At 40.9% G+C, this 12,993-nt stretch overlaps 1 protein-coding gene across 2 annotated transcripts; it reads right to left on the reverse strand.

The window, feature by feature from the left end:
• Nucleotides 1–1,807: 1,807 nt before the first annotated feature.
• On the reverse strand, nucleotides 1,808–12,379 carry tpk2 (thiamin pyrophosphokinase 2). 2 transcript variants are annotated; one of them, XM_036579628.1, is made up of 8 exons: nucleotides 12,206–12,379; nucleotides 11,438–11,679; nucleotides 9,509–9,572; nucleotides 8,479–8,609; nucleotides 7,092–7,210; nucleotides 5,619–5,751; nucleotides 3,520–3,610; nucleotides 1,808–2,110 (listed from the first exon to the last, which is right to left on the reverse strand). In XM_036579628.1, the coding sequence occupies exons 1-8, from the start codon at nucleotides 12,267–12,269 to the stop codon at nucleotides 2,064–2,066; spliced, it is 891 nt and encodes a 296-aa protein (XP_036435521.1). In that variant the 5' UTR covers nucleotides 12,270–12,379; the 3' UTR covers nucleotides 1,808–2,063. The 2 variants fall into 2 exon arrangements, with proteins under 2 accessions (XP_036435521.1, XP_036435520.1); XM_036579627.1 differs by having other exon boundaries at nucleotides 3,520–3,616.
• Between the last annotated feature and the right edge of the window lie 614 nt (nucleotides 12,380–12,993).

The following is a 12,993-nucleotide window of genomic DNA, read 5'->3' on the forward strand; positions in this document are numbered from 1 at the left end:
AGCCGTTTTGGTACCAGCTACTTCGTTTTCCACTGTAGATATAGCGCCCCTTCAATGTAGCTGGTCGTCATAGCGACGCCGCATGAAACTGCCGTGATGTGAAGAGATAAATTTTGTTCAGAAGAGGCTGATGGCAGCAAGACAAAAGACTGATGAATGAAAAGGGAGAGGGGGACAAAGTGAGCTGTTTGAATGGATGAAGTGGAGCGCAGTATGTTATACGTTCAATAACAGTAATTTGTCCTTTAAGTCTACACGCCTATCACATTTAGTCAGGAGTTTTCTCACGGTTGTCCCCAGACGTTCTCGTTACGCAGTCACGTCTATCCGTTAGGTCGATTGGGATTGCTTGTCCGACCTCAAGGCGGCAGCTACGGAAGAACACGTTTGTGGGCGGAGCCTCGACAGGACAAATGCTGAATCTGAAGTGACTCCTGTTCATGCGATTACGATGCCCACTGGTCAGGGTGCAGATTTATGTACTGTAATGGGGGAGTCGCGTCCGATTCAGCCGCCGCCTCAGGCTCTGCTCGGCTCCCAGGGACCCAGTGTTTGTTTTTTTGCTGTCAGCTGTACTGATACTGTCCTGTGTACGTTCATCTTTTTCTCCCCACCTGAAGACACACTAACCCCGCCCGTGAAGCGATAGTTTGACGAAAATAAGATTTCCACAGTGCATGCTAATTGGTGGAGCATATGGCTACGAAGATAATTAACTCTGATCAGCTCTCAGCTTCATTATTAGAGCGAGACGAAGGAGAAAAAGGTGAGATGAGCTGCTTTTCCACCGTTTACAGGCTGCCATGGTAACGCTGAATGATGGCGCAGCGCAGTGGAAAAAAAGCACATGAATTCCGATCTGAGCGTCACATTAAGGTCACATGACCACGAACCGGATACGTATCCCATCTAGGACCACATATGAAAGTGACTCAGGTCGGATTTGGAAAGATCAGATTTGTGTCCACACAGCCCTGAAAACATCAGATCTGAGTCACATTAGGGCAGAAAATCAGATTTGTGCCACTTCAGCCTGGTAATATGAACGCAGTCTAAGCGAGCATCACTTTTTGGCTCCATCTCAGCTTCAGTGCAAAACGAAAGAAATTTGACGCCAAACATTTTGGCCTGTCGACTGCATTTGAGTGGGAAATGTTGAAATCCACCCCCCCCAAACTATCACTTTAACAGAACACACCCCTCTCTAGCCCCGCCCCCCTCAGTTTAGTCACTGGTTGAAATCGTTATCAGTCTTATAAGTCTCAGATACCGCGAGCGTTTTTGACCTATTTAAATGTAACTCACGTTTTTGCCTCTTGCCTATAAAGTTCTAAGTGAAACGCATTTAGCAGTAACGATACTAATGCTTTACTTTTGTGGCTATTTTATATGCGCCTTTGTGTATGTGATTTTTTAAAGGAAACATCAGGTCGATCAGCACTATCGAAGCTCAGAATTGATAAAACTAAAGGCCGCAGTTACGCGGGCCGTCAGTTACTGTTTGGTTTGTGTTTCTTTTTTTGGTTCCTCTGGTTTGTGTGCCAGTTTTTTATAGCTGATGTTGAGAAATGGATTCCTTTATTTCTTCAGAAAGAAAAAAACGAAACAAAAAAACTACAAACCCAGGAGAAGCTCCCTCCGCTGGGTTTTCCTTTACTGTACCATGTGCTTCAGCAGTATGCAGCACGCTGTATGCTTTAGCAGTTTTGTGGCGTTCTACTGGCTCGTTCTGTTTCGTTTTCATTTATATTTTAAATATACGATGTTAGAATTTATGTCTTAAAAGGAAGAAAAAAGTCCAAAGTAGTGAAGATTTGGAGGAAACTGTTTTATTGCCATGTTATAAAATGCAAGTAATTTCTTAAGAGATTCTGCATTTCATTGTGAGAATAGAAAAAACCTTTGATGCATCAATAATCTTTTGTATACCAACGCATCTTCGGAGTTTTAAAGTACTGAGAGAAAATAAAAAATCTTATAGAGTAAGTATTTGTCGTGTTTTTTTCAGGACTCAGATGTAAACGTGGGGAAATGGAGAATGTGTGCAGACGTAGCTGGAGTGTTTACAGTGATCTGTGCAGGCCGGCAACAAACTCCTGATAATATGGCTCTGAAAGGAACAGACAGAAAAAACAAAACAGTCAACCTGAAGCCTTAAACTGCAGGCTTAATATTCAGTTATTAATCTTGACAATGATTATTCAGTAACTACTATGAATTATTCAGTATCTGCTATTAACTGTTCAATATCTACTAAAAATTATTCAATATCTAGTATATTTTTTTCAGTATGAATTATTCCGTAACTAAAATTAATTATTAGATATCAACTATGAACTGTTTAATTACTATCAATTATTTAGTATGAATTGTTCAATAATTACTAATTATTTAATATCAACCATGAACTGTTCAATATCTGCTACAAATTATCCAACATATAGTATAAATTTCAATATAAATTTCAGTAAATTGTAATTACTCAGTACCTACTACAAATTATTCAATATGCACTTTGACTTACTCAGTATCATTATTTATCTCAAATTATTCAGTATGGATTATTCAGCATCTACTCTGAATTATTCAGTAACTATTATGAATTTTCAGTAACTACTGTGTATTATTCTTTATGATATGTTCAGTTACTACTATGAATTATTCAATGTCAATTATGGACTTTTCAGTATCTACAGTATCTCCAAATTATTCAATATTCTAGTAGAAATTTCAGTATAAATTGTTCAGTAATTACTATAAATATTTCAGTATGAATTATTCAGTATCTACTATTAATGTTTCAGTAACTACTACCTATTATTCAGTATCTCCTATAAATTATTTAGTTGTAATTATTCAGTAATAATATAAATAAAACGGTAAAAATAAACTTTTCATTATCTACTATACATTTTTCAGTAATTACTGCAAATTATTCAACACAGAGTATAATTTTCAGTATGCGCAGTTCAGTAATTACTATAAATTATTCTGTACTTCCATAAATTTAGTTGTAATTATTCAGTACCTGCTACAAATGATTCAATATGTACTTTGAATTATTCAGTATCATTATTTAGTATTGACTATGAATTATTCAGTAACTATTATGAATTATTCTTTATGAATTGTTCAGTATCTACTACACATTATCAAGTGCCTACTATAAGTATCTCAGTAACTACTCTGAATTATTCAGTATTTATGATAAATTATACATTTCTGTCACAAACAGAATAACCACGTATTTGATCACATATAGCTGATATACATAAAATTTGCCATTATTTGGAGTAATAATGCTTTTTCGGCAGACTTTTTGACCATGAGGGTTAAAGGCCACCGGATCAGCCCGTCTCACGTATGACTGATACTCAGGCGGTAGTGAAGCCACAGCCTGTCTGAATCAGATTCATCACAGCTGGAGCTGAACTCTGCAGGACGAACGTCTCCGAGAGCTGACGTCCCTGAATAAAAGCAGGAAGTGAGAGTAAGTAAGGCTGTGTGTGCAGTACACACCTGAGTCAGGCTCTATGACGGAGTGTCTGATGAGGAAGTCCAGCACCACCATGGCACAGTTGGGCTTAAACTCCTCGGTCGCAAGCAGCTCCTTCACCTCAACACACAAATACACACATTTTATTTATTTTACACGATAAGAACATTACATTAAAACAGTTTTTCCTGTTATGGACAAACATGTTTGAACAAAACGCTCTCTGCAAAGAGTTTTACTGTCATATGCACAGCAGAAACAGGCAGCTACACTGTACGATGAAATACTGACTTTGCTGTTCCTCCATTCACCAATATAATCTTAGAAAAAAAAAGAAATATAAAAAAAGAGTCTGGGGGGTGTACTGTCCCTGATTATGTTGTGGGCCCTCCTGATGACCCTGGTGTGATGAGTGTCCTGTAGTGAGGGGAAGGCTGCTCCTGAGATGGACTGTGCAGTTTTGACCACACGCTGGAGAGCCTTTCTGTCCTGAGCAGTGCAGCTTCCACACCAGACCGTGATGGAGCTGGTAAGAACACTCTCGATCGTACTCCTGCAGAAGGTGCTGAGAATTTTGGCTGGCATGCCAGATTTCCTCAGCCTTCTCAGAAAGTACAGTCGCTGCTGGGACTTCCTGATGATGAGGTGTGTGTTGTGAGACCAGGTGAGATCCTCACTGATGTGGACGCCAAGGAGTTTGAAGGTTTTCACCCTCCCCATCTCTGTCTCACCTATGTACAGGTGGTGTGTGCAGCTCCCGCTTCCTCCTTGGATCAACAATCATTTCCTTGGTCTTGTCTGCATTCAAGGACAGATTGTTGTCATGACACCAGGCCACCAGCTCAGCCACCTCCTTCCTGTACGCTGTCTCGTCCCAACCAGTGATCAGTCCAATGACAGTAGTATCATCAGCAAACTTGATGATGCTGGTGTTGTTCTTGGAGACCATGCAGTCATACGTGAAGAGCGTGTACAGAAGGGGGCTCAGCACACAGCCCTGGGGGACCCCTGTGCTCACTGTTGTTGTGGATGTGTGGCTGCCGACTCTCACTGCCTGGAGCCTGTCTGGGGTCTGTCTGTTAGAATCCATCATTAGGAACATGTTCATATCTCAGAAGCTTCTCTACAGGATAACAGTACATGTTTTATCTTCACTACAGGGTAGCAGTAGATGTTTCACCTCCACAGCTGGAGGAGTCAATGGGTGGAAGGCAGGAAACACCCTGGACAGGTCGCCAGTCCATCGCAGGACAGACAGACAGACATATACATGCACACACACACTCACAACTGCATATGACCTGAAACCCACACAGACACAGGGAGAACATGCAAACTCCACCCTGGTCGCCCAGCCAGGGAATCGAACCCAGGCCCTTCTTGCTATAAGGCAACAGTGCTACAGTAAATGTTTTATCTTCTCTATAAGGCAGCAGTAGATGTTTAATCTATATTTTAGCCATAGATGATTAACCTTTTCTACAAGGTAGTAACAGATTTATTCCACAGTAGATGTTTTCCTACTCTATATGGTAGCAGAAGAAATTCTACCTTCTCATTAGAATAGATAAACTGCAAAAAAGGTCTCTTTTCAAGTGAAATGATCTTAAATCTAGTCGGTATATCTAATATTTCCCATTTTGAGATGGTTGTGCACTTATTATAAGATTATTTAGCTCATTTCCAGAATTTTTTACTTGTTTTATGTCATTTTATTAATAAAATTGTCACTATACTGGCAGATAATTTTGCTGGTTTCAAGCTGATTTCTTACAACAAGCACAATTATCTGCCAACATAGTGAGATAATTTTACTCAATAAAATTACTTAAAACAAGTAAACTGTTTAGGTTAAACTGTTTAAGTTAAATAATCTTAAATTAAGCTCACAACAACCTCAACAGGAGAAATATTAGATTTAATGACGATTTAAGTTAATTCTACTTAGCAAGAGACCTTTTTTCGCAGTGTATAGATGTTTTACCTTTATTACAGGGTAGTATACTGTCTTTATGGGGTTTTACCTTATCTGTAGGGCAGTAGTATAAATTTGACTTAATCTAGATCAGTGGTTCTCAAACTGGTCCTCAGAGAACCTCAGAGGGTCCAGATTTTTGATTACCTTCTCTATAGGGTAGTAGTAGAAGTCCTGCACTTCTCCATCTCCAATCTCAGGCCTGAAGTTGCTGGGCAGCTCCAGATCAAACACAAACTGGCACTCAGGGAAAACTCCATCTTCATCTTCATACGTGTAGCTGCAGACGGAGGGGGGCGTCAGATGGACAGAATCAAATGCGTTATAGATGTTTTTAAAAAGCAGATATTTATGTTTATTCCCAAAATGTCCACAGATGTTTTCACAATCAGAGAGATTCATGGTTATTTTTAATTAGGTAAAAGGGGGGAAAACGTCCCTGTAAAGGTCTACGTTTCTAAGCCGCTCATCCTTCTGGCTCGTGGGGGAAGCTGGAGGAGTCAATGGGTGGAAGGCAGAAAACACCCTGGAGAGGTCGCCAGTCCATCGCAGGGCAGACAGACAGACATACACATTCACACCTGGGGGCAATTTAGCATGTCCAATTAGCCGGACTGCATGTCTTTGGACTGTGGGAGGAAACCCACTCAGACACGGGGAGAACAAGCAAACTCCACCCTGGTCGCCCGGCTGGGGAATCGAACCCCTCTTGCTGTGAGGCGGCAGAGCTACCCACTGCACCACTGCGCTGCCCTGTAAAGAACCGCCCATAAATTATTTAGTCGTAATTATTCAGTACCTACTACAAATTATTCAATATGTACTTTGAATTATTCCCATAAATTATTCAGTAACTATTATGAATTATTCTTTATGAATTGTTCAGTATCAACTACACATATTATCAAGTGTCTACTACAAATATCTCAGTAACTACTCTAAATTATTCAGTATTTATGATAAATTATACATTTCTCTCACAAACAGAATAATCACATATTTGATCATGTATAGCTGATGTACATAAAATTCGCCATTATTTGGTGTAATAATGCTTTTTCGGGAGACTTTGTGACTTTTTGAAACTTCAAAACTTCAGTCATTTTCTGTACGTTTTATCTTCACTACAGGGCAGCAGTAGATGTTTCACCTCCACAGGGTGGTGATGGATGTTTCACCTTCTCTATAAGGGAGCAGTAGATGTTTAATCTACATTTTAGCCATAGATGATTAACCTTTTCTACAAGGTAGTAATAGATTTTTTTCATAGTAGATCAAAGCCTCTTCCTTGGTGTGAAGAGCAGGATGTTAAAAGTACATACTGAAGCTGTTTTGGTCCAAAGGTGGTTTGAACACCTGAATGGTTTGAGTGCTGACATCACAACAAGGGGAGAAGGTGGGTTGAGGACTTCGCTTTTATTCTCAAAATAGGTCTTGCAGTGTTTTCAAGGAGAAACGGCTAAATTTAAACAGCTGTTTAGATGTGTTTTTGTAAACTGTCAAAGAAAACGTTAATGAGTTTAAAATGTTTTAAAGAGTGTCTCTAAACTTTTGATGGGCAGTGCAGGTTTGTGTGGATTTACCTTCTTGACGCTGTAGAAGGGATTTAGAGTGATGTACCTGATGGTTCCTACAGGTGTCGCTCTCTCTGCCACCGATGCAGGGATACACGCCTCCTCCTCACACTCTTTCACCAGAGTGTGTTTAACACTGCAGCCCGCCGCCAACCCCCCCGCTGCCTGCACACACATCAGCGTCACCTTAGTAACCCTCTTAACCTCAGTCATCATCAGAAAATCCACAAAACCAATCAGCGTTACTTTCAGTTATCAATACAGTGCTGGTTAGTGTGTAGAGACCTCTAGAAAACTCTAGAAAGGTCAGAGACCCCCTTCAATTCTTTAATTTCCAGTCAAACAGCCATTAAATACAAGTCCTTTATTTTTTTAGATGTTTCTGAAGAAATTAGATATAAAATAATCCACCTACATAATGAAGAAGAACAAAAGCTACAGAGAAAATGTGTCTCCTAACAGCCACCTGGAAGACCTGGTAGACACCAAAACTGCCCCCATCAGATAAACAGCACTTAAAGGGGAATTGCACCGATTTTTCAAAATTTCCCCACAATTGAGTGTGTGAGATGTAATCAGAGTGATTCAGAGTGGTTTGGTGTGAAATGGTTCAGATGTCTTTACAGTGGTGGTGATAGGAACCAGGGGTCGCCATGACTACAACACAAATATAGACATTTTATTTACTATCCAGAACCACCAGTGAACCTACACGAGTCTTCTCCACCATAAATGGATTAAAATAAATTGATAAAAATTTGTTTAAGACCAAAACCTTCTCAAAACTATCATAAAACAGTGTCTCAGTCATCAGGCAGTGAATTCATAACCATTTCATGTAGTAACTTTCTGTGAGGGAGCTTTTAGAGGTGGACGTCTGGTTCCTATCACCACCACTGTGAACAATTCTGACTCGGTAAGTTTCTCTAGAACTGGACGTTTCACACCAAACCACTCTGAACCACTCTGAATGACTCTGTTTACATCTTAACCATTTAATTATGCAGAATGTCAGAAAAATCAGTGGTTTTCCCCTTAAAGCTTTCATCTCTGAGAGAGAGGAGAAAATCAAGCTGCTTCAGATCTGAAAACATCCACAGGTGTTTCTGTCCATCCTTCCACTGTGAGAAGACGACTCAGCGCTGTGGGTCTGAAAGGATGTGTAGCTGATCAAGAAGAACCTCACTGAGAAAAGGAGACGGACACATCAAACAAAGAAGCTGAACGATGGACTGACCACCCCAGAATCCAGACCTCAACACCACTGAATGTGTTTGATTACTTCAGAAAATCATCAACCAGCTTCTAAGACTGAACTTTGGAGGTGTGTCTGCAGATTTCATAGAATGGGCGGTCTAAACAGGGGGTCTCTGACTTTTGCACAGTAGTGTATAAACGTGTGAATATATAGATGTGGATGTGTATACAGTTACCAGGTTGTCCAGTTTTCCAGGGTAAGTTTGTTTAGTGTTTGATCTTCTCGCCACCCACATGCTCAGATTACCGTTTCCATCCCGACTGAAACCGTTAACGTGAACGCCGTAGCGCTTCACGCCGAACAGACCTGAAAGCGACAGTTCAAATCAAATGTACAGTTTTTTCCTCCTCACTGCAAAAAAACTTCAAACATGTTTTGGCTAATTGAATACATCTGAGCTACATTCTGGGGTACATCAGAACACTGAGCCTCATTCTCCAATATCCTCCTAAGTTTGTTCTTAAGTGTGTTCCATTCTTAGAAATGTCAAAGTAAATTCTCAGCACTGCAGTAACACTGACGTGGTGGTGGTGCGAGTGGATCAGACACAGCAGTGCTGCTGGAGTTTTTAAACACCTCAGTGTCGCTGCTGGACTGAGAATAGTCCACCAACCAAAAATATCCAGCCAACAGCGTCCTGTGGGCAGCGTCCTGTGACCACTGATGAAGGACTAGAGGATGACCAACACAGACTGTGCAGCAGCAGATGAGCTATCGTCTCTGACTTTACATCTACAAGGTGGACTCACAAGGTAGGAGTGTCTAATAGAGTGGACAGTGAGTGGACACAGTGTTTAAAAACTCCAGCAGCACTGCTGTGTCTGATCCACTCGTACCAGCACAACACACACTAACACACCACCACCATGCCAGTGTTACTGCAGTGCTGAGAATGATCCACCACCCAAACAGTACCTGCTCTGTGAGGGTCCATGGGGGTCCTGACCACTGAAGAACAGGGTAAAAGGGGGCTAACAAAGTATCAGAGAAACAGATGGACTACAGTCTGTAACTGTAGAACTACAAAGTGCACCTATATAGTAAGTGGAGCTGATAAAATGGACAATGAGCGTAGAAACAAGGATATTTTAGTAGCTACAGTCTTGACTGAGCTAAAATATATAACCATTCTTTTTACTAAAGAACCCTGAAGAACCGTCTTTTCGAGCGTGTTGGCGAGTGAGGATGGTGTGATGAGCTCTTACTGGTTGCCGCTCTCTCCATGTGCATCAGCGGAGCGTCGCAGTACCTCGGCATCACCGCGTACCTCTGCAGCAGAGAGAGGAGCAGATTCAGCAGAGAGATCTTTAGAATCAGGGCTGGTTCTGAGGGGGGGCATCACAAAAAACTGACATAAACCACCCCCCCCCCAAACTTTTTCCATCCTTGTTGGAATACTGTAACATCAGGAAATTGTAAGGGTCCAGCCTGCGCCGCTGGCCACCAGCAGAGGGCGACAGCAGCGAGGTCCCATAAGTTCAGGGAACTCCAATTCCCAGAAGCCCTCGGGCTGATTAGGCCTGACCTGGCACACCTGTGGACACCTCTACTTAAGGCTGTGGCAAACAGCAGCCCTTTGTCACACCTTTGTAGAGGGGTGACCGGTACGGTACGCAGCCCAGGTGGGTATTTAAACAGAAAGGAAAGAAAAGAGAGAAATGACCCCAAAACTACTTAAAAGCCCGAAAAACAAGGTGTAAACAAGAAACGGCTCCAAGCCAAACAAAAGAGTTTGCTCCACAAAGAGCAAACAGGCGAAACATAAAGCTGCCCTTCCTCTCAGAATCACAGAGGAAGTGTTTTTGTTTTCTGATCATCTTTTATTTCACTTTTTCTATCTCGGCCTTTGTTTGATCACACTGCTTTCAAGTCTAAGTCTGTCTAAGTCAGGGCTCGGCAGCTTGTGGCTCCGGAGCTGCATGCGGCTCTTTTACTGCCCTGTTGTGGCTCCACAGCTGAATCAGATTTGTAGGTAAAAATAAAATAATCCTCCTTTACAGTAAAATAAAGCTCTGCTGATCGTTCAACACAGTTTAACAATAAATGGTCTTAAACTCTGGAGTTAATGTAGAACTGCTGATTCACCCTTTAACCCTGAAGATCAGCACAGACTGCTGGTCACCATAGCAACACAGACGAATAGGAACAGTCTCGCCTAGATAGTAGTTAACGAAACGGCAAAGAGAGAGATTTAAGACCAACATCGATAATTTGGAGACGAATGGACTTATTTGTATTTATAAGCAAACTGACAAACACTAAAGTCGCAAAGTCAGCTTCTCGTTCTAATTTTCCCGTTCCACCTTAAATGGAGCAGCAGTTGCATTTAAGGTGGAACAGGAAAATTCGAACGAGAAGCTGGCGAATGAGAAACTTCAGCCTCGTTAAAAAAAGGTCAAGAGTTGAGAGACATTTTACAAGAAACTGTTCTACTTTTGATGAAAAGTTTCCTGCTGGAGATGCGAGAAAAGCAGCTATAGCTGAGCTAAAGCTTAAAGCAGAGCAAAGTAAGTCTGGATTTTCATCGATATTATAATTTTAATCTATATCAGGACATATTAAGACATAATTTCAGACAAGATGGTAAAACGTTATTTCAATAAAAAGAACGAAGTGTTGTGGCTCCCAAGGTGGTTTGATTTTTACTGAAATGACAGAATGGCTCTTCGTAACATTTGGGTTGCCGCCCCTGGTCTTAGTGTAGATACATGTGTTATATGGTACGTATTTATGTGTATATGTATGTATGCATGTGCATTTGTGTATATATTCATGTGTTCATGTATATTATATGTATATTCTCGTCAAGTTTTTATATAACATTTTATTTCTTTCTTATTCTTCTAGTTCAGTGATCCACACAAGAATTCCTATTCTCTTATTTGCAATTATTAAAGGGAAGCAAATAAAACAGGAATTAAAGTATATATCAAGTAATGTTTACTAACAGATCAGAAGAAAACAGAAAACTTTAATAAGCAGTTAAACTTCACTTTTGTTATTTTTATAGAGGTCAGGTTACAGTACAGCAAATAGGTGCTGGCTTCTTGGTCAAATTCTCCGTTCCACCTTAAATGGTACAGCAGTTACACTCCATTTAAGGTGGAACGGAAAATTCCAGACACAAGCTTCACCTCGTTCCTCCAGCCTTTCAGACAGGCGAAGGCTCCTCCGTCCCTCAGCTCCTGCAGGACAGCCTCCACAGCAGCTGACCTCCTCTCCAAAGAGTCCAGCCCTGGGCAGAGAGCCACAGCGCCCCCATGTGGAGGGCAGAAGACTTCAGGGAACCTGCTCAGGACGGACACCACGTTCGGGGGAACCCAGCCCACCTGCTGCCCCACGACCTCAAACCGCAGGCACTTTTCTAAACTGGAGCCTGGAAGAAAGCACAGCAGAGAGGGTCACACACACGCTAAAAAAGATGGTTCTTCAAGGGTTCTTTAGTAAAAGCAATGACTCCATTTAGAACTGAGTTCTAAATGTGTTGGATATGGTTCTATATTGCACCAAAAAGGGTTCTGGTACTGTAGCAAGCTTGACATCCTCATAGAAGAACCATTTCTGGTGCTATATTGAACCACACACAACACGTTCTCCATCAATCAATCTGAAGAACAATTTCACCACAAAATGGTTCTGTGTAACACCAAAAAGGGTTCTTCTCCTGCTGACATCGTCACAATAACAGAACCCTTTTGGTGCTTTTTTTCAAAATGTTCTGTATAGAACCATACACATTCTGTATCTAAAGAACCATTTCACCACACGCAAATGGTTCTATACAGACCCCACGGTTCGAAACAGAACCACTGCCTTTACTAAAGAACCCCTGAAGAACCACCTTCCTTAACTGAGCACTTCGCCTCACCTGGAGGAGCAGGTTCATTAAAACTCCAGCACACCTGGGGAACAGAAGCTGTTCATCCGGCGCAGAAGCTGCAGCACCTTTTCAGACCACAAACTCATCTCGACTGCGGCTTTTCTCCTTATTGGCGCATAAAAACAGTTTTATATTAAATATAGTTTATTTAGCAGCTCTGAACGCTCCTGTCCTGCTGCTCATGGCAGCCGCCATGTTTCACGTCTGAGCTCGCTGATTGGTCCAAAATCAGCTGAGACTACAGCTGCGGTTCACGGGCATCGCCACCAGGTGGAGACAAAACGCAGCAAACACTTCCACTCACTTTTATTTTGAACTGGTTCGATTTAACAGAACTTATGTATCAAAATAATATTATTCAAAATCAAAGTAGTTCGAGTTGATACTTAAGTACTTTTGAACTTTTACTCAAATAGATAGATACCAACTAAGCAACCGTTCGAAATGACAGGGAGCAGTGCAGGGTTCCATAAACATTAAAAAACATTATTATTATTATTATTATTATTATTAATACTACTACTACTACTACTACTACTTCTACTACTACTACTACTAATAATAATAATAACAATAGGGTCATTCTACCTTTGTAGTGGCAGTAAAGCTCAAAGTAAGAATAAATCACAGTGTTAATGTGTGTTCTTTGTTCTGTTTCTAAATTAGCCAACAAAATGATAAATCTACTTTCCCAATTTGTATTTTAGTGATTTTTAGCCTGTCACAGCAGAGACTTCACAGATACTAAACAATTTTTATGTGAAACAACAATTTTGATGCTTGATTTTCAGTAAAAGTTGTACAAATGCA

The sequence above is a fragment of the Colossoma macropomum genome, unplaced genomic scaffold, assembly GCF_904425465.1.
Source record: "Colossoma macropomum unplaced genomic scaffold, Colossoma_macropomum, whole genome shotgun sequence".
NCBI lineage: Eukaryota > Metazoa > Chordata > Actinopteri > Characiformes > Serrasalmidae > Colossoma > Colossoma macropomum.

Bases quoted from the DNA above. Each gene is read 5' to 3' on its own strand.
- tpk2 (XM_036579627.1), bottom strand. From the start codon at position 12,269: ATGAGTTTGTGGTCTGAAAAGGTGCTGCAGCTTCTGCGCCGGATGAAC. The intron at 8,610-9,508 runs GTAAGAGCTCAT...TGTCGCTTTCAG, and splicing joins CATGGAGAGAGCGGCAACCA to GTCTGTTCGGCGTGAAGCGC. The intron at 2,111-3,519 runs GTGTGTACTGCA...TGTTCCTTTCAG, and splicing joins CGTCATAGAGCCTGACTCAG to AGCCATATTATCAGGAGTTT.